The sequence below is a fragment of the Camelus ferus genome, chromosome 11, assembly GCF_009834535.1.
Source record: "Camelus ferus isolate YT-003-E chromosome 11, BCGSAC_Cfer_1.0, whole genome shotgun sequence".
NCBI classification, from domain to species: Eukaryota; Metazoa; Chordata; class Mammalia; order Artiodactyla; family Camelidae; genus Camelus; species Camelus ferus.
Genome location: NC_045706.1, coordinates 693,813 through 717,146, shown reverse-complemented (window position 1 = coordinate 717,146; position 23,334 = coordinate 693,813). Strand labels below are relative to the sequence as shown.

General features: G+C 61.8%; 1 protein-coding gene across 1 annotated transcript in view; it reads right to left on the bottom strand.

Moving 5' to 3' along the window:
- CFAP46 (cilia and flagella associated protein 46) overlaps positions 1-23,334 on the bottom strand; it is a 90,817-nt gene that overhangs the window by 8,473 nt on the left and 59,010 nt on the right. Inside the window, exons 37-54 of the mRNA XM_032492048.1 lie at positions 23,053-23,185; positions 22,252-22,398; positions 20,432-20,632; positions 20,234-20,340; positions 19,007-19,183; positions 17,871-18,009; positions 13,046-13,228; positions 12,194-12,382; positions 10,536-10,670; positions 10,288-10,467; positions 9,705-9,875; positions 5,264-5,357; positions 4,754-4,834; positions 3,903-4,033; positions 3,344-3,468; positions 2,527-2,607; positions 2,348-2,381; positions 1,304-1,484 (exon numbers count right to left, since the gene is read on the bottom strand). Of these exons, the coding sequence (XP_032347939.1) occupies positions 1,304-1,484; positions 2,348-2,381; positions 2,527-2,607; positions 3,344-3,468; positions 3,903-4,033; positions 4,754-4,834; positions 5,264-5,357; positions 9,705-9,875; positions 10,288-10,467; positions 10,536-10,670; positions 12,194-12,382; positions 13,046-13,228; positions 17,871-18,009; positions 19,007-19,183; positions 20,234-20,340; positions 20,432-20,632; positions 22,252-22,398; positions 23,053-23,185 (2,489 nt within the window). The remainder of the gene's footprint in view (positions 1-1,303; positions 1,485-2,347; positions 2,382-2,526; positions 2,608-3,343; positions 3,469-3,902; positions 4,034-4,753; positions 4,835-5,263; positions 5,358-9,704; positions 9,876-10,287; positions 10,468-10,535; positions 10,671-12,193; positions 12,383-13,045; positions 13,229-17,870; positions 18,010-19,006; positions 19,184-20,233; positions 20,341-20,431; positions 20,633-22,251; positions 22,399-23,052; positions 23,186-23,334) is intronic.

Here is a 23,334-nt window from a genome sequence, read left to right as displayed (position 1 = left end):
TCCCTGGGGCTCCGTCCTTGCCTCCAGTTTCTCCTGCTGTTACTTCTCCAAGCCCCCCGGCCCCCTCTCCTGCGGTGCTGAGCTGCGGTTAACGCTGCCAGGGCACGTCTCTCACGAGCAGAGGTCCAGCTGGGCCTGTTTTGTGCCTCCTACGTCTCTGTCCCCTCTCTCCTCCACCTCCTGGAGCCGTGGGACACAGTCACGGGGACGGTCTCAATGCCATTGACTGTCACCTGTGTCACTCTCGGGTCCTCGCACGCCAGTGATTTTTGACTGGATGTCAGACACTTTGAGTTCACCTTGTTGGGTCCTGGACATTGTGTTATTTCTGTACCCTGAGCTTTGTTTTGAGATGCAGTTAAGTTGCCTGGAAATAATTTGATGCCTTGGGGCTTATTTTTAAGTTCTGTTCATTGGGACTAAAGCCAGTCTCCCTGGTGCAGAGGAAGCACCCTCTGGTCCCTGGACCCGGCACCCGGGAGTGGTCTCTGCACACACCTGCGCTGACCGGCTGTCCACTGAAGACCCGAGGGGACCATCTGCAGCCTCCCCGCCCAGAACCCGCCCTGCAAACTCCAGTCACCTGGGCCCCCAGACCCCCACCTCCTCACCTTGGGGAGACCCCCGGGCTCTGCCTGGTCCCCTCCCAGCACACGCTGTGGCCCGCAGACTCCTTCCAGGTGGAGAGCTGGGGCCCACGGCTTTCTCCCCTCTCTCGGGGGCCGCTGTCCCCCGCTGCCTGGGCTCCAGGATGTGAAGGCTGTTGTTCCCTGTGTTTTGTCTGGATTGTGGTTGTTCCAGCTGGAAGGGCAGACTTGGTCCCTGTCAGCTCACCTTGGATGAAAACAGTCTGATCCATTTGTCTTTTATTTAAGTTGATACTTAGTAGGGCCACAAGCATGAAGGAAACTGCAGGTAGGTCGAGGGCAGAGCCAGGAGTGTTTTCACACTCCGGGCACATCTGTGTCACAGGATGTGACCCCAGGTCCCCAGTGCCCCCAGGCCGAGTCAGGCCCTCACCACGTAATGGCCGACTCACTGGGCAGCTGCCAGTTTACTGTCACCCCTCCTTTGAAACAGGAGTTTGTGAGGCTGAGAGGACGTTAAGCTTCTTTCCAGGGTGTGCTCGGCACCCACGGGACACGCGGCACACAGCAGGTGCTCCCGAGGTGTCTCTGAATGACCAGCGCCTCGAAAGATGTGGCGAATCTGATAACTGTTTTTTGACAAGAATCACATTCTTTTATGGTGAACATCATTTAAATATTCCCACGTGAGAACCAAGCGTCAGTGTGGCGCTCACCTGTCTCCTCCGTGCGGAGCCGCGTCCACAGCATCTGGAGAGAAAATTCTCGAGACACGGAGGAGATCATCCCTTCACCGAACACGGGGAGCCCTTCTAGCGGCAGCTCCAGGAGGGGCCGGTCCACGGCCAGCACGATGCTGTCCACGACCTCGGGCTGCGCTGTGGGCGGAGCACGTGGCTGAGGTCACCGGGACGGGGACGGGCTGACGGCCCAGGGTCTGCCCGGCACTGCCAAGGCCGTCTGGCTGACGGAGTCTGTACTCGGCATGGCTCCCAGACATGGACCAAGCCTCCTGGGGGGCAGGTGCTTGTTCTGGTGGTGCGGCCAGGTCACAGCATGGACCTGGACAGAGCCCGGTCACAAGGACGTCGGGTCCTGGGTGCTTCCTGAGGCAGGTCCTGGAGGTGCCATTGCGCCTCCTGACCAGGGAGCCCTTTCAAAGGACAAAGATCTGTGCCAAATCCCCTCCCTGAGGGTCCAGAGGGGCCGTGGCCTCTGACGGGGCAGCTCCTTCAGAGGAAGGGCAGTGGCAGCTTCTCCCGTGACCACAGAGAAGCCCTGCTCTGGTGATGGGTGAAACCCGTGCACAGGGCGAGGCCACCAGACACTTCAGTGGAATTTGAAAACACAAGTTACCTAAAACCCAGCATGGGTCTTCATCTGGGGAGTTTTGGGGGCATAATCTCAGGTCACAAAAGTGGCCCCAGGTTGTCAGGTTCGTGACAGCTGCACAAGCCCAGCTCTGAGGGACCCAGAGGCCGCTGGGACCCGCGTGCCACGCTCCACTGGGACCCACGCTTCCCCGGGATCCACACGCTCCACCGGGACCCACGTTCTGCTGGGATCCACGCGCCAGCTCTGAGATTTGCGGGCACCTTGGAGACAGCGGCAGCTCAGCCCTGTAGGGGGCGCTTCTGCCCAGGGCGGCCAGAACAGTAGCATTTCATCTTTTATTTGGGAATCAACAAAGTGCTAATCTGGGAGGCCCCCTGGCCCTCCTGTCATCTGATGTGCGCTCAGGGTGGTGATGGTCATGTCACCATGGTTTCTGTCCACGTGGGGCCGCCCGGGTGCCTGGAAGGGCAGGGCATCTGAGTTGGAGTGGCTTGCAGCCCACCCAGGGCGCTGGTCAGTGGCCGCGGTCCCTGCGCCGGGGGGAAGCCCAGCCACAAGTGCAGGGCAGATGGCTCTGTGGTCAGCAGGCCTGGGCCCCACTCACCCTGGGGCAGGGACGCCTTCCTCTCCTTGTCTTTGCCCTTGGGTTTTCCTGGATCTGCCACAGCTGCAGGGGATGTGTGCTCTGAAAGGCAAAGGCGCCAAAATCCACGGCTCACTGCTGGGGGCTGTCTTGCCGGGACGGGGGCAGAGGCCCGGCACGGATGTGGACGCACAGAGTCAGGCTGCTCTGACCCAAGGGCAAACCTGGGAACTCCGCGTGTCTGTCCGCTCTGCCTTCTTTCCCGTCGGAAACAGGTCAGAGGGGCCAGATCGAAGCCCCTCGGCCCTGTTCTCTCCCACCCACACCCGGACCAGCGGCTCAGAGGCCGGTGGGGACGCCTCCAGGAAAGGTTTTCAGCAGAGGCAGATGGGACGGAGCCCGGGCTTCTGTTCCCCAAGGGCCTGTGCACGTCTCCCGTCCCGTGAACCGTGCGGTTCAGCCCAGACAGGAGCTCATTCAGCACACGGCGCCGGCGTCTGAGATGCAGGTTTCCAGGCAAGAGCAGCATCGGAGGAAACAGCTCTGACCTTCACACGCTCACAGCCGGTCACTCGGCTGGCCCGGGCCTCCAGGGGTCAGAGTCGGCATTCAGGCCGAGCCCCCTGCTCGCCCCCCATCTCTGTGCACCACAACGCCAGCCACTCCCTGCAGCTGTGGCACCTGCTGGCCAGCGAGGCGACGTAGCCCCCCCGTCTGCTCTGAGGGGGCACCCCCACCCTGAGACGTGGGCAATGGTTAGCACCCGCCCTCACTGCACCCCCAGTGCAGGGGGCTCCCCCTCCCTAATCACTTCAGGAACCAGCCCCTCGGCAGGTACCGGGCTTCTGGGGGGCAGCTGAGCAGTGGGAGCAGCGGCTTCAGGTACTCCTCCATGGCCTTCACGACCTCGGCGAATCTCTGCAGTGAGCGTCCTTCCTTCTCAAGGTGCACGCTTTCTGGGTCCTTCTCAGCCAAAATGACAACCCCGATCAGAAGGTGTCTGGGGCCCACGGAGAATCCTCAGGCGGCAGGGGGAATGGACAAGGCCCTGCAGGCCTGGCCCCCAGGGAAGGCCCCGCTTGGCAGCACGGGGCTCCCAAGGCCCCTGTGGATCGCTCTCCTCCCTTTCACCTGCCCACGGCCCTGAGAGGCCCCGCACCCCCACCCCACTGCACCCCTCTGCTGGCATCACAGAGGCTCTGCACCAGACCCGGCTCGAGGATTCCAGGAAGAGCTGGGAGCACGGCCTGGCTGCCCAGCATGCCTGGGGGCCAGAAGGCCACCCGGGGTGGTGGGCCTCACCTAGCTCTCCCCACCCCGCCCCGTCCCACAGCCAGGCTGGGGTCCCGCTCCCCGGCAGGGTGGGAGCAGCCCCGGCACCAGGCTCAGGGCCTCACCAAGCCTGAGCTCAGGGCCACGTCCTCACTGGACGCCTCAGCCTGGGTCTGCTCTCGGAACTGCTGGGCGCTGGCCAGCAGGCAGGAGAGGGCGGCCGGGCTCACAGCCGTCCGCGCCACCTTGCAGGAGCCTGAGGAGGCAGACACCGCTGCTGTCTCCACACACGGCCTTGCAGGCCGTCCTTTGGGGCAGAGAGGACCAAGCTGGGAACGTGGGCCCACGTGGAATTTACGAGGGGGGGCAAACTGGGCAGAGCTTCCCCATGTGGGCGCCCGCGGGGGGCCACTCCCCAGACGGAAGGCCCAGTGGGCCCACGTGGAGTCAGGTGTCATCACCACTACAGCCCCACAGACGGCCCCGCCAGGACGAGAGGATGGCGGAGCGCGGGAAAGAAGGTGAGCAGAACTCGGTGTTTCAAGTGCACCGAGGCCGCCCTGCAGGCACTGCAGGGGGGGGGGGACAGAGCTGGCTGGTGGTCGCTTTCAGAGGTGGGGGCCCGCCCTCAGGGTGTGTGCAGACAGCCAGAGTGGCCCTGAGGAAACAGCGATGGTCTAGGCCTCCCTGGGTTTTGAATGAATGGCAGGTGGAATGAAGCCCCTGGGGCCTGAGGAGGGGAGAGGGAGCGTGAGCTCCAGGGGGGAGGGTGGCCGGGGCTCCCCTCAACTCTGCTGCAGCCTGACCTTGACTCCCCACCTGGGATGGGAGATGCATGGACGGAGGGCTGGGGTGGCCACGGCCCCAGGTCTCCGCCTGGCCCCTGCCTGAAGGGGAGGGACTCGTGTGTCTCTGTCGCTAGTGTGCCCAGCGCCGAGGGTGGTGCTGGACAAATGCCTGCTCCAGCAGAACTCACCCCCAACCTGCAGCATTTTGCCTTTGGCTGCAGGGGTGAGCCGGGGCTTCTCATAGGCAGCGCCGTACAGACGGGTCCTGTTGGCAGGACGCAGGGGGTGGTGGTCAGCGTGGGGTCCCAGAGGGGCCCTGAACAGGCCGACTCTGTGAACCTCCCCCAACACCAGCCCCACCCTACGAGCGCCTCTGTCAAGTCAGGAAACGCATTAAAACAGGCCCCTCTGGGCACGGCCACTGACGGTGATGCAGCCACGGTCGCTGCCAGAGGCTAGGCGGGCTGGCTCCTCTCCAGACAAGCGGGGTCCTGTCCACTTTGATGGTGACCTTCAGACCAGATGCACTGCACCCTGTGCTGGGGAGGTGGCACCGCAGCCCCCAGTCATACCGGCCTGGCCGTCTGTCTGCCCCTGACTTGGCAGCCCGCATGCTGTGTCCCCATGGCCCTGCTGGGCCTCTTAACGGGAGGAAGCCTGGGAGAAGGTGCAGGAACAGAGAGGGGGCCTTACCTGTCCCAGCGAATGGTGCAGAAAGAGGATCCGGAAAGTGGGAGGAACTTCATTCAAGTGGTTAAAGTGCTGTTCAGTGACCCTGAGATTTTGCCAAGCCTGTGGGCGACACTCAGAAATCAGTGCGGGGACCACAGCTGCAGGGCCCCGGCAGGGGTGGGGGTGGGGGTGGGGGTGGGGTGTGTGGGGACCCTGCAGGACCCGCAGCCACCACAAGGGGGCAGCAGATGCACGTGGGATCCACCCGCGGCTCAGTAACACTCGCTTGGCAATTAGGAGTCAGAAACCTAGGCTCCAGCACCAAAACCAAAGCCACAAGCGGAAAACCCTCCACCAGCAGTCGCGGCCCTCTCCCAACCCAGGGTCTCCTACACGCCACACGTGCGGGCACAGGCAGGCACACGGGCAGGGAGTCACACTCTTCCTGGGCCTGCCGGCCTGCCCAGGGAGCGGGGGTCGGCCAGCACTCGGCCGGCCCCCAGGCCCCGGCTCCCCTGTCTTGTGGAAGGAGGCTCAGGCTCCTGTGGTGCACACACCACGCTGCAGACACCCTCCCCAAAGAGCTGCGGCTGCTCAGAAGCCCACCCCCGACGTTCCGATCAAACGAGCTCCGGGTCTGCCAAAGCTGACTGGTGTCCACACTCACGTCCTCCCGGGCTGCTTGCTGAACACGCGTCCGAGCGGAGTAGACTGCGAGAAGCCGTGTGACCCACGCTCGGGAAGCTGGGTGGGTGTCACAGTGGGCTGCAGCCAGGCGTGCACCCAGGTGAGGGGACAGGCACTGCCGGCCGCCTCAGGGGGCCACGCAGACCTCCAGCAGCTCCGGCTGGCCTCCCGTCCAGCATCTGGCTCCTCCAGCCCGCAGTGCATCCTGGGCCACGCCCGCCGGCGCACGTGGTGGAGACCCACCTGCCCTTTGCTACGTGTGGAGCGTCCCATCGGTGAAGACACGACTGCTCACCCCTCTGTGGCCAGTGGGCATCGGGGCAGCCTTCCTTTTTGGACCTCGGATGCTGCTGTGACATATGTTCTTCGGGGACAACGTGGACATGTTTCTGCTGGGCATGGGCCCCAGGGGAGAGCTGCTGAGTTGAAGATGCTTACAAAGGGGCTCCTGTGCTGGTGGACCACCCCCCACCCCAGGGCCCCAGATTTCAGCTACGCCCCTTCGAATTCCCCATTTGCTGGTTCGCACCTGCTTCGTTTCAGCCGTCCTGCAGAACGTTTTGTAGAACCTGGATGTGGTTTTAATTTTTGTATTTCCCTGATGGCCAATGAACTTGGGCGTCATTTAACAAGCCTATTGCCAGTTTGGGTATCTTTTGTGAAATTCCTGCCTGCGGAGTTTTCTCTGTCGGATAGTCAGTCCTTTTACAGAAAGGCGGACACATGCTTTCTGCACAAAGGACACAGCCCTTCGGCACTCGTGTCCGCAGGGAGCATCTCTGGCTTTGCCTTTGACTCTGGACGGGGGACCGTCTTAGTGTCAGGGCAGCATGGCTTATCACCTTCCCTCTCACGTCTCTGAGGAGTCGTTCCCCCGCCACAAAGTGATGAGGAGGTCCTATTACACTTTCTTCCTCTGAAAGCACAATTGCTCCACTTCCCCAGGTGGACCTCCAGTCTGTGGGGGCCGCACCACTCATTAAAGCAGCCGTCATGTCCCTCCCCCCTCGGTGTCATCGGTGATGACGTCCGGGTGTGTAGATGGTCTGTTTCTGGACTTTTTCTTCTGATCTCGTTGGTCCCATTTCTCTACCGTCTGCCAGTACCACGCTGTCTTCACTTCCATAGCTTTAAACAGGCCTTGATGTCTTGTCTAGTAAGTTGGCAGTTCTGTACACATTCTAGAATGGGATTGTCAATTCTTTAAAAAAAAAAAAAAGCTGCTGAGAATCTGACTTGGCCTGTGTTGGATACAGATTAATGACCAAGAGGAGGTCTTCCTGGTTTGACTCCGAGTTTAGACTCAGGAGGCCACTTAGGAGGGTAATAGGAGCCACAGGGGCCAGCAGGGCAGTGCCCAGCACCCCTACAGTCAGTCCTCGCCCAGGCGCCAGCCGACCCCAGCGACTCCCGTCAGCCGGCGACAGACCCGTGCGATGGGGTGAGCTGCACGTTGGCAGGTGCGGAGCCGCCCTGGCTCTGGGGCCCACGGGACCCCCTCCCCCATGACAAGGGCTCCGCGCCCCACAGATCACCCTCCAGGCGTTCGGCGCGTTCGCTGATCCCAGAACCACAGAGACAATCCCAGAAACGAGACCAACTGGGAATCAGGGCAGCAGGGCTGGGGTGTCAACTGAAGGCGGGCAGAGCTCTCACTCGCCCTCCTGTCCACAGGGAAAATGGACGTCTTAACGTGGCGCCTTCACCCCACAAACACGCCACCTCACTGCTTGTCCAGGTCTCTCTTCCCAGGAAGGCTTGTGGGCTTCAGGGTGGAGGTCAGGCATGTTCTATTCGATTTTCCTTAGGGATTTGATGGGTTTTGATGTTGCTGAAAACAAACCATTCAGCCATTTTCACCACCTGCCTGTGCGTACCTGGAGGCACGACGCGCCTTCACCGCCGTCAGCGGGGCCTGCCAGCTGTGCCGATCGTGGGCAGTCAGGCTCACTCCGCCCCTTTCAGTCCTGCTCCCGTTTGCCCCCTTTCCTGGTCGAATTGCACTGTGGCGAGTAGAGTGGGGCGAGTGAGCCTCCCTGTGTCATCTCAACTCTGGGGGAAACGTCCCTGCTCCTCTCCTGCCGCAGGCCGCTGTTTGGTTTTCCTCCCAGCACAGGCTACCTGGCCAAAGCCCCTCAGTTTCTGTTTGCCTGAAAGGGTCTTTACCCCGTTGCCTTCTGAAGAGTGTTTCTCCGGCCCCGGGTCTTCCGTGCAGGCGTGCGCTCGCTGCGTCTCTCCAGCCTGAGAGTCGCTGGAATCCCTGAGCCTGTGGGTTTCCTGCTCGGGAAATTCTCAGCCATCACCTCTTTTCAAAAACACCTCTGTCCCATGTTTTCCCTCCTCAAGATGCAGGTTACGTGTGTGTCTGGCCTTTTAGTTTCTCACGTGGCTCTGATCCCGTTCCGACGTTTCCAGCCCCGTTCTTCCTCACGGGGGCGGGGGGGGGGGTGCGGGGGGGTGGATTCTGCTAGCCCGTGTTCCCCAGGCTCACTGACCCCGCCTCAGGCGGTGTTCACTCTTCTCCAAACCATGCAGTGCCCTCTTCAGGAGAGCGTCTTGGGTGAGGCCAGCCGCTTCAAGGCTGCCCCTCCACGCGGCCCAGGGCTCAGCTCCGGGTCCCAGCCGCGGGCCAGTGCGTGTGGTGGCTGCGGGGGTGCCGCATCCCCTGCACGAGGGCTCTTGTCCAGGCCCCCACCCCTGGCGCCTGCGTCTGGACCGGGGTGTGCACCTGCCCGGGTCAGTGCAAGTCTTCCACAAGGATTCCTGAAGCAGGAGTGGGAGGAGGGGTCGTAACACCAGGGCTGGTGCCGGCCCCTGTGGCCGAGCCCAGACCTGTTCCCAGTGCTTGGTGGGCACTGAGCTATCCAACCCTCAGCGTCCCATGGAGGGGGGTGTTGCCCCCTGTCGGCAGGGAGGAATGGAGGCAGAGGGAGGTGTGGTGGCCCAGGCGTCCGCTCCTTTGCAGGAGAGCTGGGGCCAGTGTGCACGGCGGCCGTCTCACGCTGGTTCGCTCGTAAGTGTGTCCGGCAGCGCCTGGTGGGGCGGCCTGTGTCACCCCCACTGGCCTGCCCCCTCCAGGCTGGCCTGGCCCAGAGCAGCCTGCACCCGTCTCACCTCCGCAGTTCAGGGAGGGCTTCCGGCCCTGGGTCAAGGCACTGGTTCTCGGCCTGGAGACGTTTTTGGTTGTCACATGTGGGGAGGCCAGCAGTGCCACCAAACATCCCACGGCGCCCAGGGCAGCCCCGCCACAGAGCATGACCCCACCCCAAAGACCAGAGGAGAAGAGCAGCCCTGGGCCAAGGGCGGGACCGTGGACGCCACCGTGGAGGAGGGGTGGGCCTGACCAGAGTGCCTCGGCCTGCTTTCTCTGCTTTGTTAAGTCTCATCAAGTCTATTTAAACCTCCAGCCCACACCTGCTGGGCCAGGTAAAGGGGGGGCGCCTTCAGCCACCGTGCTCAGCAGATGTCTCTCAAAAAAAGCTCTAAGATGGGACTGAGTATAAACGTTTCATCAAATGCAGCGAGAGGGCAAAGCAGCACCCGGCCCTACCGAGGCCCCGGGGCCCGTCCCCTCGACGCCTGCCGCAGGCCCTGGGCAACTGTACTCGTGAGCTCGCGGACCCTCGCAGCCCACGAGGAAGCTGCAGCTCAGAGACGCCGAGTGACCCTCCCAGAACCACACAGAAAGCAGGAGGCAAAGCCTGGATCTGGACCCAGTCCCAGTGTGTCTGCAGAGCCGCGGGGCCGGGTGGCCCGGGAGGGCGACCCGAGCGTGGTCACCTTGGATATGACAGCCAGTCTCTGCTCCACGCTGGCAAAGAGGCTGGTGGACGTCCTCTCCTGGAGCCTCAGCCTGTGCTGGAGCTGCAGCAGGGCCGCCAGCTGCGAGCTGCTGGTGTTGGCGGTGGCCGTGAGCAGGATGTCCCGCATCATCTCCGAGGCTGAGCAGCTCTGGAACAGACCGTGGGAGGTGCCGGGGGCCTGAGCCCGTCCAGGGCGGGTGGGGGCCCTTGTGCCTCCCCCGGGGGCCAGCAGGGTCATGGGGCAGGGCCAGGCCAGCCCTTAGGCCTGCCCCTCCGGGTGCAGGGAGGGGTGCGTGCTGCTCTCTCGCTCTGAGCCTCAGGACCATGCGGCCTGGAGGCCTGCTGCTGCTGTGGACCCCCAGACACCCGACAGGAGGGACAGGGCAGGGCTCAGGACCACCTCCCGCCCCTCCTCTAATGAGCACGTCCTCAAAGCGGAGCCCCAGGCACAGCCTGCCTGGCCAGGCCGCCAGTAGAGGGCACACCAGGGTGTTGGGGGACCTCCCTCTTCGCAGTGGCCAAGGAGGGCCTTGAGGAAGGAGCGCGGAGCGAAAGCACACCTGCGACAGCGCCAGGAACTGGCAGGCGGCCGCGGGGTCCAGGCAGCCGAAGCACTCCACCATCTCCAGGCTGGCGGCGCCAGCGACGTCCAAGAGGCCGCTGCCCAGGGCCACCTGCAGACACTGCAGCAGCACCTCGGACGCCTGGGCCAGGTACCTCCGGGCCCGCGCCAGCCTCCTCTGCGGGGCAGAGTCAGGCTCAGGCTGGCTGGCGGGCAGGGCGCGCAGGGCAGGGGGCACAGGCGTACCTTCAGCTCCGACCCTTTCCCGCTGTGCTCCTCAGGGGCTGCCCTGAAGGCCGGCAGGTCGCTGTAGGGCCCCTTGCGGTCCCTGTCCTCCTGGACTGTCTCTGGACACTTGAGGTTGTTCAGCTCAGTGCCCGGCTAGGAACACGTGGCTTTAGTCAGCGGGGTGCCTGCCGTGGCCGGGCGTCTCTGCAGGACCCCTGGGCGAGGGGCACTGTGGGCCAGTCTGGCCTCTCGCTGACTTCGGTGACTGGGGGGACCCTGCCCCGAGAGCCCAGCGGTGGGCAGGGGCTCTGAGAAATGAACCCAGGGCTCAGCAGGGTTGGGGCCTCGTTGTCCACCCTCTCAGCCATTCAGAATCACACCCCTGGGCATCAGGGCAGCCTGGACCCAGTGAGCCAGGTACCTGCCGGCCCCAGGGGCCCAGGGGACAAAGCCACAAGCATGGCCCCTCAGGGACCTGGCCAGCCTGTCTGCAGGACAAGCCACTCTGATGGGACACTGAGGGGCCCCTCCTGAGAGCAGCAGACCCAGGAGACCCTGGTGTGCCCTCTGCTGGAGGCCCGGCCAGGCAGGCTGTGCCTGGGTCTGCGGGGTCACCACAGGGAGCGGCAGGAGGCGGCCGGACCCGGGAACGGGACTGGGGGGGGTGTTTCCCGGGCGGCCCTGCGAGGAGGGGTGTGGCAGTGCCGTTTCCCGGGCGGGAGGCCGGCACAGGGCGCAGCCGCGTCTCTGGTCCACGTCCACGGACTCAGGGCCTACCTGCGCAGGTGCTCAGCCAACACTGGTTGAACAAGGGGCCCAAACTCCATCAACTCGTGCAAATGCAAGTCACATTCCAGGCCAGGAGACGCAGGACAGACAGCCCAGCGGGCTGACCTGGGCCCACACGCCCAGTGTGGTTGGGGAAGCCGGGGCCCCGGCCCCGGATTGCAGGGGGTGTGGCGCCTAGATGCTCCTTGGGGCTGGGGGGACGAGCCTGGCTTCACGGATGGGCAGGTGCCATCCCCTTGGAGGAGCTGGCATCTGTTTAGGACGGTGACCTGGAGCTTCCACGGCCGACAGTGGCAGTGGTGGTCACCAGAGTTCCTTCCGAGGGGTGGGGGCCCCCAGGGGCACTGGGCCTGCTGGGCAGCCTTGTGGGGCTGCAGGCCGGCACGCACTGCCACCGTTGCCAGGTGGGGGGCTTCCTGGGCAGGCTGAGTGAGTGTGGGAGGGCAGGGCTGCACCGCGGGATGGGGCCTTAAGATCCAGTGCTCAGACGCAGCCCAGACCCAGGGTGCTGAGCTGCTCAGGTGGGGGAGCTGCTGGGAGCCACGGCCTGGGGACACCACATTCGGGGTGGGGTGTCGGGTTACGAAGGGGCTCCCTCCTGCCCTTGGCCCAGCTACGTGCCTGCCCCACCTCCTGTCCCAACTATTCACTGCAAAGGGCAGCGTTCCCTCCGGGGGTCTGTTTCTCTCCTTCCTGGGGGTCCCACAGGCGGCGCTGCTCTCTGTCTTCTCCCTCCCTCAGGCCACCTGCCCTTCGTAACCCGGGACAATTCGAGGCCCGTTTCACACACCAGTTCTCCTGGGATCAAGTGAGTTCTCGATATTTTGTTGTTGTTTTTTGACCGTGGGCGGGAGGTCTGTGAACCAGCCAGAAGCGGGAGCACGTACCAAGAGGCTCTCCTCCCAGTAGATGGCGGGGCGCAGGGGGTCCACGCGCACGGCCAGCAGGTGCAGCGCCTTCCCGGCCAGGCCCAGGAGCCGGGCGCGGAGCTCCACACAGCCGGTGCACAGCGGCTGCAGGCTCCCCAGCTGGGCCAGCACCGTGTGGGCCAGCGTCCGTTTCAGGGTGCACCATCTCTTCAGGGACACAGAGAGTGCCGCACGGTTACCCGAGGCTGCCCGGGGAACGCCACGGGCCCACCCGCTACGGCCTGGGAGCCGCCCAAGCCCCCTGCGCCGTGGGGAGGGTCTCCAGGCCCAGGTGCGGGGGTGGGTCTGGCATCTGTTGACACGACCTTCACCTGTGCTGACTGACACGTGCACGCGCTGGTACCAGGCCCCCTTTCAGGACCACGCTGGTCCATCTGGAGTTACGTCAGATTAATTTGATTGGATCATGACATCGAAGAAAACGTCCAAATGGCAGAACATGTTTCCTCATACCAAATATTTTGCAAAATGTTTTTTTCACAGACTGTGGCTCATCTCTGTGGACCCCTTACCACACTGACGCGACCAGTCGGAGCAAACTCGGGCCTCGGGAAGGAGGGCTGGCCGTACACAGGGAGCACCCCCACGAGGACCCAGGTTTCATTAGCCGGTCAAGCCCCTCAGGCTGTCGGACAGGCCAGGCTTCGGGGCCTTGTGGTCAGAGATCTCGGGGGGGAGGGGCTTGTGAAGTCCGGCCTCCCAGGCTCCCACTGGCACCTGGGCTGGAGACCCGCATAGCACGACGGCCCCCATGGGTGGGGGCCCTGGCCTGGCCGAGGTCGGGGCCCAGGGTGTGTCCAGGACAGTTACCAGGCCAATGGGCGTGCAGTCAAGCAGGCTCTGCAGGTAGTCGGCCAGCAGCTTGTCCTTGGAGCCCTGCTCCAGCTGCCGCTCCAGGGTCTCCTCCCCTGTCAGCTGGAGGGTGTCCAGACAGAGCTCCGCCAGGCTGAGCTTGAGGTGGGCCAGCCTCCTCATCAGAGGCGAGCTGACGCTCTGCAACCGAGACGGGCGGACGCTCAGACACAGCGGCCCCGACGGCGTCTGCCCCGTCTGACACCTACACACCACTGCCCCGGGAGCATGGGGAGGGGTCTCAGGTCCCTGCAGCCCTCCCCCACCACTTCCCCTCCCCCTTCCTAGGCAGACGCTTGGGTGCCCTGGCACTGTGAATTCGTTGGTGTTTTCTAGGATTTTCCATGAGTGGAGTCCCACGGTGTGCTCCCTGCGCCTGGCCAACGCACTCGGCACGGCTGCCGCGGGGGCCCAAGCCCCTCGGCAGGGCTGGCCAGCACTCTGTCGCGGGTCGGCCTCCGGTCCGGGCTCTCACAGACACGCTGCTGCGAGTGCACAGGCCCGTGTTTATGCTGCCACAAAGGGTGTTGTTTTTAAACTCTTAGTACCCGGTTCACCGTCCCTCATATGTGGAAACACACAATTAATATTTGTGTTCTCAGGTCCTGCAGCCTTGCCAAGTTCACCCCGTAGTACCAGCGGCTCTGTGGTACCATCTTGCAGACCACGCAGTGCCCTCTACCTGAGCGTCCGTGTTAGCTGTGAACAAACACGGGTTCGCTCCCTCCTCTCTGATCCGGCTGCCTTTCATTTCTTTCTCTGGCCCTACGGAATCGGCTAGAACTCTAGCACGATTCTGGACAATGGTGCCGAGGACACACCGCAGGCCCGGCCCGCACGCCCCGTCAGCGGTGAGGGTGCATGAGCGCCAGCTCTTCTCACGGGTGCCCAGCTGTTGGGCTGGGGGAGACCCCGCCTCCTACGGTTTGCTAAGGGTTTACTCTGCAGTCAGAAGCGGGTGCTGGGTTTTGCCAAACGCTTTTCCTGCGTCTGTTATGGGTTCTTTTAACACGATGAACAGAAGGGCCTGATTTGTGGGCGGTGCCGCCCTGGGACAACCTCGGCTGGTATCGATATGCCATCCTTTTCAGATGCCCTGGATTTAATTTCTAAAGCTTTGTTTAGAATTTCTGCGTCTGTGCTCATGGAGAACGATGACCCGTGCAGGGTTTATCTGTTTGCTTTGGTGTCGCAGTGACACTGGCCTCACAGAAGGGCTGGGATGCAGCCCCTCCCTTTCACTTTTCTTAAAGAGTCTGCAGAATTGGTATTATTTTTTCCTAAACGTTTGGCAGGATTCACAGTGAGGCCATACGGCTCTGGAATTTTCTTTGTGGAAAAGCTTTTAACTACAATTCCTTAACAGAAAGGCAGCTCTTCAGATGACTTCTTTTTGGGTGAGTTTTGGTAGTTCGCATCTTGCAAGGAGTGCTTCCACTTCCCCTAAGTTGTTAAATTGGCATGAAGCTGTCACAACGTCCCCGAGTCCTGCTTTAACACGTGTGGCGTCTCCGGCGCTGCCAAGCCCTCGCGTCTGGTTTGGCTGCTTACGTCCCCCCTGCCCCCCGCCCTGATCAGTCTGGCTAGAAGTGTATCCACTCGGGATCTTCTTAGAGAACCAGCTTTGGGTTCTACTGGTTTTCTTTGTAATTTTTCTGTTTTCTGTTTCATTGATTCACACTGTGGTCGTCGCGTTCCTTTCTCCCACTCGTTTTGGGTCTAGTTTGGTCTTTGTCTGCTTTCCTACGGCAGAGGCTGAGGCCGCTGGCTTGGAATCACCTTCCTCCTCTCACGCAGGTGCTCAGAGGGGCAGGACCTCCCCCAAGTGCTGCATCTCCAACACTTTGGTGTGTGTGTCCCCCTCCGACTGCATTTCAGAACAGCTTCCCTCGTGACGTCTCCTCTGGCCCATAGTTACTCTGATGACGCCCTTTACTTGCCAGGATTTGGGCACTTCCCCTGTAGCTTTCTGGTTTTTTTTAAACTTAGGTAAAATTCACATAACACAAAATGAACCATTTTAAATTGTACAATTCGGTGGTACGTGCGTGTGTTCACCAACTTGTGCAACCTTCACTTCTGTCTATTTCCAGGGTGCTTCATCATCCCAGAAAGGACCCTTACCCTTTCCCATGCAGCAGTCACCCCCGCCCCAGCCCCGCCCCGCCCCGCCCCACCCCGCCGCCCGCGGCCACCACCCTGTCTCTGTCTGTGAGGACCTGCCTGTTTCGTCTGCTGCCTCCGCCTTCTCCGTTATTTCCCTGTGGTCTCACTACACGCTTTATATTTACTTGTTTATGCTGATGACCCAGAACACGCTCTGCCGTAGGAAGTGCTCCACACGCACACACAACGCGACTCTGCTGCTGTCGGGGCGGAAAGCGCAGAACAGCTATCGGGCCAAATGGCTGACGCTGGGCTTCGCGTCTTCTCACCCTTTGCTTACTTTCTAACAGCTGGTTCCGCGAACACCTGACAGACGGCTGCGGGAATCTCCGCCTGTGCCGGCAGATCTGTCGACAAGGCGTTGACGTGCCGTCAGCTCTTGCTGACCTTTGACCGTTCAGCTGTCTTTCGATGAGCGTATCTTTTCCATCCTCTTATCTTCGACCTGTGTGTGCCTTTCTGTTTGCTTGCAGGCAGCATATATTCGGGTTTTGCTGTTCGTGTGACAAACGCCGTCTTCTAATGGGGGCGCTGAGAACTTTTCGATCCCATGTGACCGTTAATGCCGTCAGCTGGGGGTGGTCCTCCTCCTGCCCGTTTCCTGCCCGCCCGCCCGTTCGTCATGCTCCTTCCTTCCTCTGCTTTCGTGTGGAGCAAGTGAACGCTTCCTATGGTTTCTTTCCATCTCCTTTGTCAGCTCATTAGGTGTACCTCTTTGCTCTGTAATTTCTGTAGTCGCTTCAGGGTTTACGGTACGTGACCCCACATCGTGCAGGGCATTAAAAACCCTTTATGCTACCGCGTCACACGTTTTGTCTTTACATATGTTACAAACTCTCGGCTACTTTTGTTTAAATAGCCAATCATCCTTCAAAGAGACTCAAATAGTAAGAGACACGCCCGTGTGCCCCCTCCCCGGGGGTCGGCACTTGGGTGCTCCTCACTCCCTCGTGCGGCCCTCCGTCCGGCCGTCCGCGTCACTTGCCTTCTGCCTCTGGGCCTGGCGTAACCGCCCTGTGGTGCGAGCCTGCTGCGGACGCTTTCTTCTCGCTGCTGAGTGGCTGGGGGGACGCCTTGACCTCCCCTTCACTTCTGAAAGCTGTTTCTCCGGGTACAGAATGCTAGCCTGCCAGCTCTTCCATCTCCTGCCACTTTACAGGCGCTGCCCCTGCGCAGAACGTGTGCCTTTTTCTGATGCTGATTTTAAGAAGTTCTTTGAATCACGGGTTTTAAGCAAGGTGGCTATGGTGTGCCTTCACATAGTTTTATTCCTCTTCGTAGTTCTTGTGCTTGGGTTTCAGTGAACTTTTTTTGGGCCTGTGGGTTTATAGTTACTTTTGTTAAACTTGGAAATTTTTCAGCCATTATTTCTCCAAATGCTTTTTCCGTCCCCTCCCGTTTCCTCTCCCCGTGCGAGGTTCCCGTCATGCCCACGCCCACACTCGGGATTGTTCCTTAATCACTGGTGCCGTTAACCACATCTTCTCCCCTCTTTTCTCTTTCATTTTTTCCTTTCTTTCATTTTAAGTAGTTTCTATTGCTACGTCTCCAAGCTCTCCAGTCTTCCGCGGTGTCTGCCACTCACTGCTTTCAGTGTGCACCTGACCTCACACCTGCGGCTTTCATCTTTAATTTAATTTCAGTCTTTTCTTTGTCTTCAGTGTGTCTGCTTAATCTTCTGAGCGCACAGCACACAGTCACAGCGAGCGTGTCGAGTTCCCCGTCCAGCACACCGGCCCGGCGTCGGCCCGGCCGGCCCCGCTGCCCCGGCCCTCCTCTCTCATCAGGAGTCGTGGCCTCTGCTCTTTTCTGTGGTGCTTTTCGATTGGCTGCCGCATCGTGTGTTTCACCGGTCCTGTGCGTGGACATTCTGTGGTCCTGTAAATGTGTCTGAATTTGCTCCAGGGCGGCTGAGTCATTTACCATCAGCCTGGCCCTTTCAGGCCTTCCCTGCAGGGCTTCCCAGGCAGACCCGGAGCGGCGCCCGCCCAGGGGTAACTACTCCTGGCTGAGGCCACTCTGTCCAGCGCCCCACACATCGTGAGGGCGTCCAGGCTGGCAGGGGGCACCGGTGCTGCTCCCACCCTACCCTGAGTGAGCCCCAGCTGCTGTTTCTCGTGACCATTTCAGGTGGTTCCTTCCTGGTCTGGGAAAAGTGTTCTCCCAGGGACGTATGCACTGGTCCGCAGGTGGACACTCTGGGGACGCCCCGACCATCTCCGACCTTTCCTTCTGCACAGCGTTTGCCTCTCTGGTCCCCTATCCTGAGAAGTCCAGCTGCCTCGCTCTGCCTGACTCCCAGCTCCGGCCCCTGGACTCGGGCAGTCGGCCAGACTCTGCCCGAGTCCTCCTCCCTCCGTGGCCGGGGTGAGCGTGGACAGTGGGGGGCCGCCTCTACTCAGGGATGACTGCTGACGTCCAGTGTTTTGAGAAATCTTTGCTTGCTGTTTCCGTCTGTCTTTTGGTTGTTCTGGATGCAAGGGTAAGTCTTGGCGCTGTCACCCCACCTCGGCCAGAAGCAGGAGTTTACGTTCAGCAGTGTGTATCATGTCGGATGGGAACGAGCCAGGACCAGAAGGGGACCCAGACTGCCCACGGACACAGGATGCACACTTACACCCTGCGTGGAGGACAGCAGGCCCCGAACCCCGTGAAATACCGCCTCCTCGTCCGCTGCGGCGCTCTGGACCAGGTCGTAGGCTTCCAGGAGGCACGCAGTCTTCCGCTCCGCATCCTTCTCGCCCCGGGCACGCAACCTTTACGAGGTGGAAGAGTGGGTTCAGCACAGAAGTACCAAAGCATCACTCCTAACAAAATGCGCGTGGAAGTTTCATGTAATTGTCCTGTGGGGTTTATTAGTGCCTGAAGTTTTATGATTAGATGTTTCACCTGGAACGATATTCTCAATGAATCTTAAAACAAAAATGAAGAAAAGACCTGGAACAACGCAGTCTGCACAGGGTGATGCTGTGTTTACAAAAATTAAGAGCGATGAAGCGAGGCCCCAGTGTCAGCCGTGCCGGCTTAATCACCCAATTTTCCCATCTGCGTTTCTCTGCTTTTTCGAAAGCTCCACAGTGACCGCGCACCGCTCCCGCCCCGACAGCGTCAGCCAGGCAGACTCCACACGTGCCCAGGTGCTTTTCCTCCTCAGACCTTGCACTCGTTTGCTCGCTGTGCGCCCAGCCAGTGGTGGCCATCGGAGGGGGCAGGGGCGAGAGGGGCGTTCAGTGAGGCTTTGCCCCCCCCCCTCGTGTTGGGGGGCTCTGTGGGCCACGTAAGAATGGGAGTCTGCCCTGCGAGGACTGCGCCTGGAGGTGTGCCCGCTGTGTGTGAGCACGTGTGAGTGGTCAGGGTAGTGGGACATGCGGGTGTGAGGCGCCCGCCCACGGGGAGGTGTGGGGTGACGTGTGCACGTGTGCCCGGGCTGGGCAGTGGCTGTGCTGGGAGGGGCGAGGCAGGAGGGGGCTGAGAGGTGGGGCTGAGTGTTTGTGACACCCGGGTGGGTGCTCGGGGGTGAGGACACCCGAGACGAGCCACGTGGGAGGCTGCGGACCCGGGGCGAACTCCCCGCAGGAGGTGCGTGCAGATAGGGAGGAGGCCCCACTGGGGGTCGAGGGAACTGGCCTTGGGAGGAAAGCCAGAGGTGGGCAGAACGTGGGAGTGCCCGGCCAGGTGGGGGTGTGGGCCTGGGCGGGGGCTGCAGGGAGCTGGTGAGGGCAGGTCTCGGGGAGCCCAGGCAGGCCTGCCCACCTCTTGAGTTTGGCCCGCTCCAGCTTTATCTCCACACACTTCTCCTGGCAGCCGCAGCTGATAAACTTCTCCTCGATTCCCAGCAAGTGGTCGTCCATTTCCATCAGCAGAGACGAGCACACGGGGGACTCGCCCTCAGCCGGCTCCTGGGAGGCCTGGATCTGGAGGCGCACACACCTGCGGGGGCGGGGGTTCCTCTTCAGGTCCCACTAAACACACGCTCCTTCCCCATGACTGTCGTCACATCCACCACCCACGCCTGGCTTCCATCCCAGATGCTGGAAGAAACGCTGTCAGAGTGTTCCTCGAAAACCCGAAATCCTACAAACCACGGTCTCTGCTCACCTTGCGATAAAATCAGAAAGAAGCACCTCCCCACCCCAGGTGCTTTACAGCCCCTGGGGAGTTCAAAGCCTCGCTCCTGAAGGGCTCAGGGGCACAAAAGAAAACCCAGGGGAAACCGCCTGTTCACACGTCCACCTGCAGGCGCTGCGGCGGGGCCCAGAGGCGGAGACGGAGCGGCCACGAGCACCCTCTCGCCCGCACAGAAAGAAGAGCTCGACAGAGATGAAGGGAAAACAGAGGAAACCAAAACCAGACAAGACCCCGGTCGGGGAGGTGGGAGCCGCTCTGAGGCGGCGGGGTAAGCTGGGACCTGAGAACTGACCTCGAGACAGACTTCGCACAGTTACGAGGAAGGAGCTGGGAAACCATTTTCTAGGAAAAATTACTGGAAGGACGGCTCAAGGACAAGCTGAAAGCCGGCAGCCACCGCAGACACGGCGCTCCTGCCTGGGGTTCTGTCCCCACGCCGCCCGCCCGGCCCGGGCAGCGGGAGAGGCCCTGAGGTGGTCTCCGGACATGCGGCCTGGAAAGCCAGTGGGGCAGGGAACGTCCAGCGCCGCCCGGGGAGAGAGAGGGGAGCGCGGGCCTGCCCGTCCCCCAACCCTAGAGGCCCCCAGGAAACCAAGCCACGCTCCAGGGCCTTGAGACGGGTCACCAAGTACTCAGGGACAAACAAGGCCACCTGCCCCGCGCCAAGAGGAAGGGACCCAAGCGGGGCCGGACGTGGCGGCTGGTCTGAGGGTCCCTGGAGCAGCGGGGACAGGGCCTTGTCATGCGATTCTCTCAGCTTCGTGGGTTTGGAATGTGGCATGAAAATCAGTACACAGAAAAAAGTAAACGCCGACTTTCATGTCAGTTCACATTTTTCTTACAAAAAGTTACCTGGCTTCTAGATCTGTGGTCATGAATTCCAGGACGGGCACTCGGTTGGGTCTTTCTCTCTTGAGAACGTTGAAGGTGTCCACGAGCTTCTGCAGCACTTGGCAGCCCTGAGGCGGCGGTGCATGGGCCTGACTGTGGCCCGGCCCGGCCCGGCCCGGCCCCCCCGCCGCCCCGCCGGGCACACGGCCACCTCCTCACCAGTGCGTCCCTCCTGTCGTCCTCCGTGGCCAGCAGCGCGTCCACCAGAGTCAGGGTGGAGCTGTACCAGAACTGCTCGCCACCCCCCAGGCGCTGGGCCCTCTCAATCATCTTCTGGGCTAGTCCGTAGTTCTTCTCCTTATTTGCCAACTGGGCTAAAAGGTGCAAGCACTTCGATTCTGCACACGGATCGTCAAGCTCCTGAGAAAGAGGCAAACACGGGGACAGGAAGGGAGCATGGGGGGAGGCGCGCAGGAGAGACACAGAGAGACAGTGACAGAGACGGGGAGACGGTGGCACCAGGCCTCTGCACACCCGCCATCTGAGCTCCTCTCTGACGGCTCATTGTAGGACGAGCCGAGAGGGGGCGGAACTGAGACTCAGGACATGGGGTGGGGACTCCGGCGGGCAGACAGCTGGGAAGGAATGTGCCTTAGGCTGCTGCCAAGGAGACGGGGCAGAGCACCGTCTGTGCGTGTGGGACGCACGTCCTCCTGGCCTTGCAAGAGAAGTCTCGGGAGGGTCAGGATGGCAGCCAGGTAGAGGTGACGACAGGGTGGACGACCCTTTCGTGGGTCTGGGGAGGCTGAGGGGAAGGTCAGGCATGCTCGGGCACAGGATGGGAGCCACAATCATGGCGATGTGGTGGCCTTGAACAAGCCAACTTGTTACCAGCACCCGTGATGTATCAGTGTCGGCCCACTGCCTCCACCTCCTTGGCCTCCAGCAGTGAGAACACTGGGTCCTCCCACCCCCTCGGATCCTGGTTCCTGCCCCTGGAGCCCTCTTCCCTCTGGTGTCAGGAGAGCCAGCGTCCGCAGAGGGTGCAGCACCCCCGGGGCCCACCCTGACCGCCGTCCCATCACCGGCCACGCTCACTCGAGTCTGTCTCCCTGCCTGAAACAGAGGTCTGAACCTCCCAGGGCTTTGAATTTTGTACCTTTCTTCGGGATGCTTCTCTCTCTGGACTTCTTTTCCCAAACAAGTGACAGCCTGCCTGCTCTGCAGCTTTCCCTCGCCCTCCCAGTGAACAGTTCTGAACGCTGGACAAGACAAAGCCCTGTGTGAGGCCCTGGGAGGTCTGACGCTGCGGGAGGTGAGAGCCGTGGTCTCTGGGAGGAGGGGGGGGTGCACGGGCAGCTCCGCCCTGTCCCAGGTTCTTCCTGAGGGCACACGTCCTCATGGGGACAGAGCCCAGGAAGGGAGCCACAGCTAGCTGAGGGGAGGAGGCTGGAGCTGGGGGTTCCTGGAGTTGACCCCAGAAGGGCCAGTCCCAGGGATGGGGGACAGGGGAGGCAGAAGATCTGTGCTCAGGGGCAGAGCAGGAGACAGTAGGAGCGGGGCCAAGGGGCTGAGCTGTGATCTGAGAGTCCAGGCTGGAACCAAGCCTTTCTCAGGGGTCTGGGTGAACCGCAGGCTTCCAATGTAACCCCAGAGAGGCCACAGACACCTGCCAGGCCCACACGGAGGAGTAGGGACCAAACTCTGCCTCTTAGAACAAAACCGACGCTCTTGGCCTCTCCGGGGTCTCATCGTCCACACACAATACCGAATGGCCTGCTCAGAAACAGAAAACCCCTCAGGACCAAGAAAACAGAGGCCACAATACAGACCCAGGGAAGCTGCAGGAACCAGGGGCTCTAACTCTGAGGAATGAGCTCCGGGCTGGGGACACGCGAGGGTGGCTCTGCAAACAGGAGCCGGGGTGCCCTGGGGCAGCCGTCAGGGCAGACAGGCCCGTTTCCTGGAAAGCAGCAGCCCCACTGCGGGCTGGGGTGTGGGGCTGCTTCTGAGCGTGACTGGGCGGGTGTGGCCCTCACCTGGAAGGCCAGGTGCGCCTCTGACAAGAGCAGCCTCGCAGGCTGGTACAGGTCCATCGCAAGCAGAACCTCTGCCTTGAGGGTCCACAACAGAGGGAAGGATGTTCCTTCCAGGCCCCTCCCGGTCTCTCTGTTTACCTGCAAAATCTGTAAGACACACAGGCCGCGGGCATCGGCGCCAGGGGCTCCTTGTGCAGAGGAGGCTGCATCGAGCTGTGGTGCAAGCTTCACGCCAGGTCCTGCACCTCCGAGCGCGCTTCGCTCGAGTGCTGGGCCTGGGTCTTCTCCGGGGACGCCTGTCTCCTCTCACCTCACACCCAGCCGCACCCACCAGCAGCTGGCGGGAGCTGGTTTCGGCTGGCCTGCTCCCTCCCTGCCCTCCCCCTGCACCAGGCAGCACCCTGGCCAGGGTAGGCCACAGCATGTGGTGGGGATGGTCACCCTCCTGCAGGGCCAGGCCCCTAGGAGGAGCGCCCGCCGCGTGGGTGAGAGCCGGCCCCGCTCACACCTCCTGGGCCTGCTCCGGCTGCGAGGGCCTCGCCCTACCTGGGGGCCTGGCGGCTCCCCTGGACCCCCTCTGCTGATTCGCCACTGGGGCCCTGCCGTCTCGTCGTCCTCCCCCAGGGACTCCCAGGGCCACACGGGGCGGGGACGCGTCCCAGCAGCCCCTGGACTTCCCAGGAAGCCTGCACAAGGGTGTGGGCGCAGCACCAGCAGGACCAATCCGGGCTCACTGGCTCGTGCCGGCCTGGCCCGGCCCCACCAGGCTGGAGCGGAGGCGCTTCTGCGAAGTGGCAGCACCTGATCCCTCGCCACAAGGGGCTTCGTCTCTGTCTGCTGGGCTGCCGGGGGGCGCTCGGTCAGTGTCGGCAGACTTTCTTCCAACAGTGGTTCCTTATTTTTCTCCTTTCTCAAGGCAATTTCTTTTCTGCAGCTGACATAAGTAACACAGGCAGTGAGCCAAAGGGGAAACACAACGGCCGGAGAGCTCTGAGCACGTCCCATTCCAGTGCTAGTCACAGAAATGCAAACTAAATTAGCCAAGGGAGCCACTATTCATTCACATGTTTACAAAGATTTTTA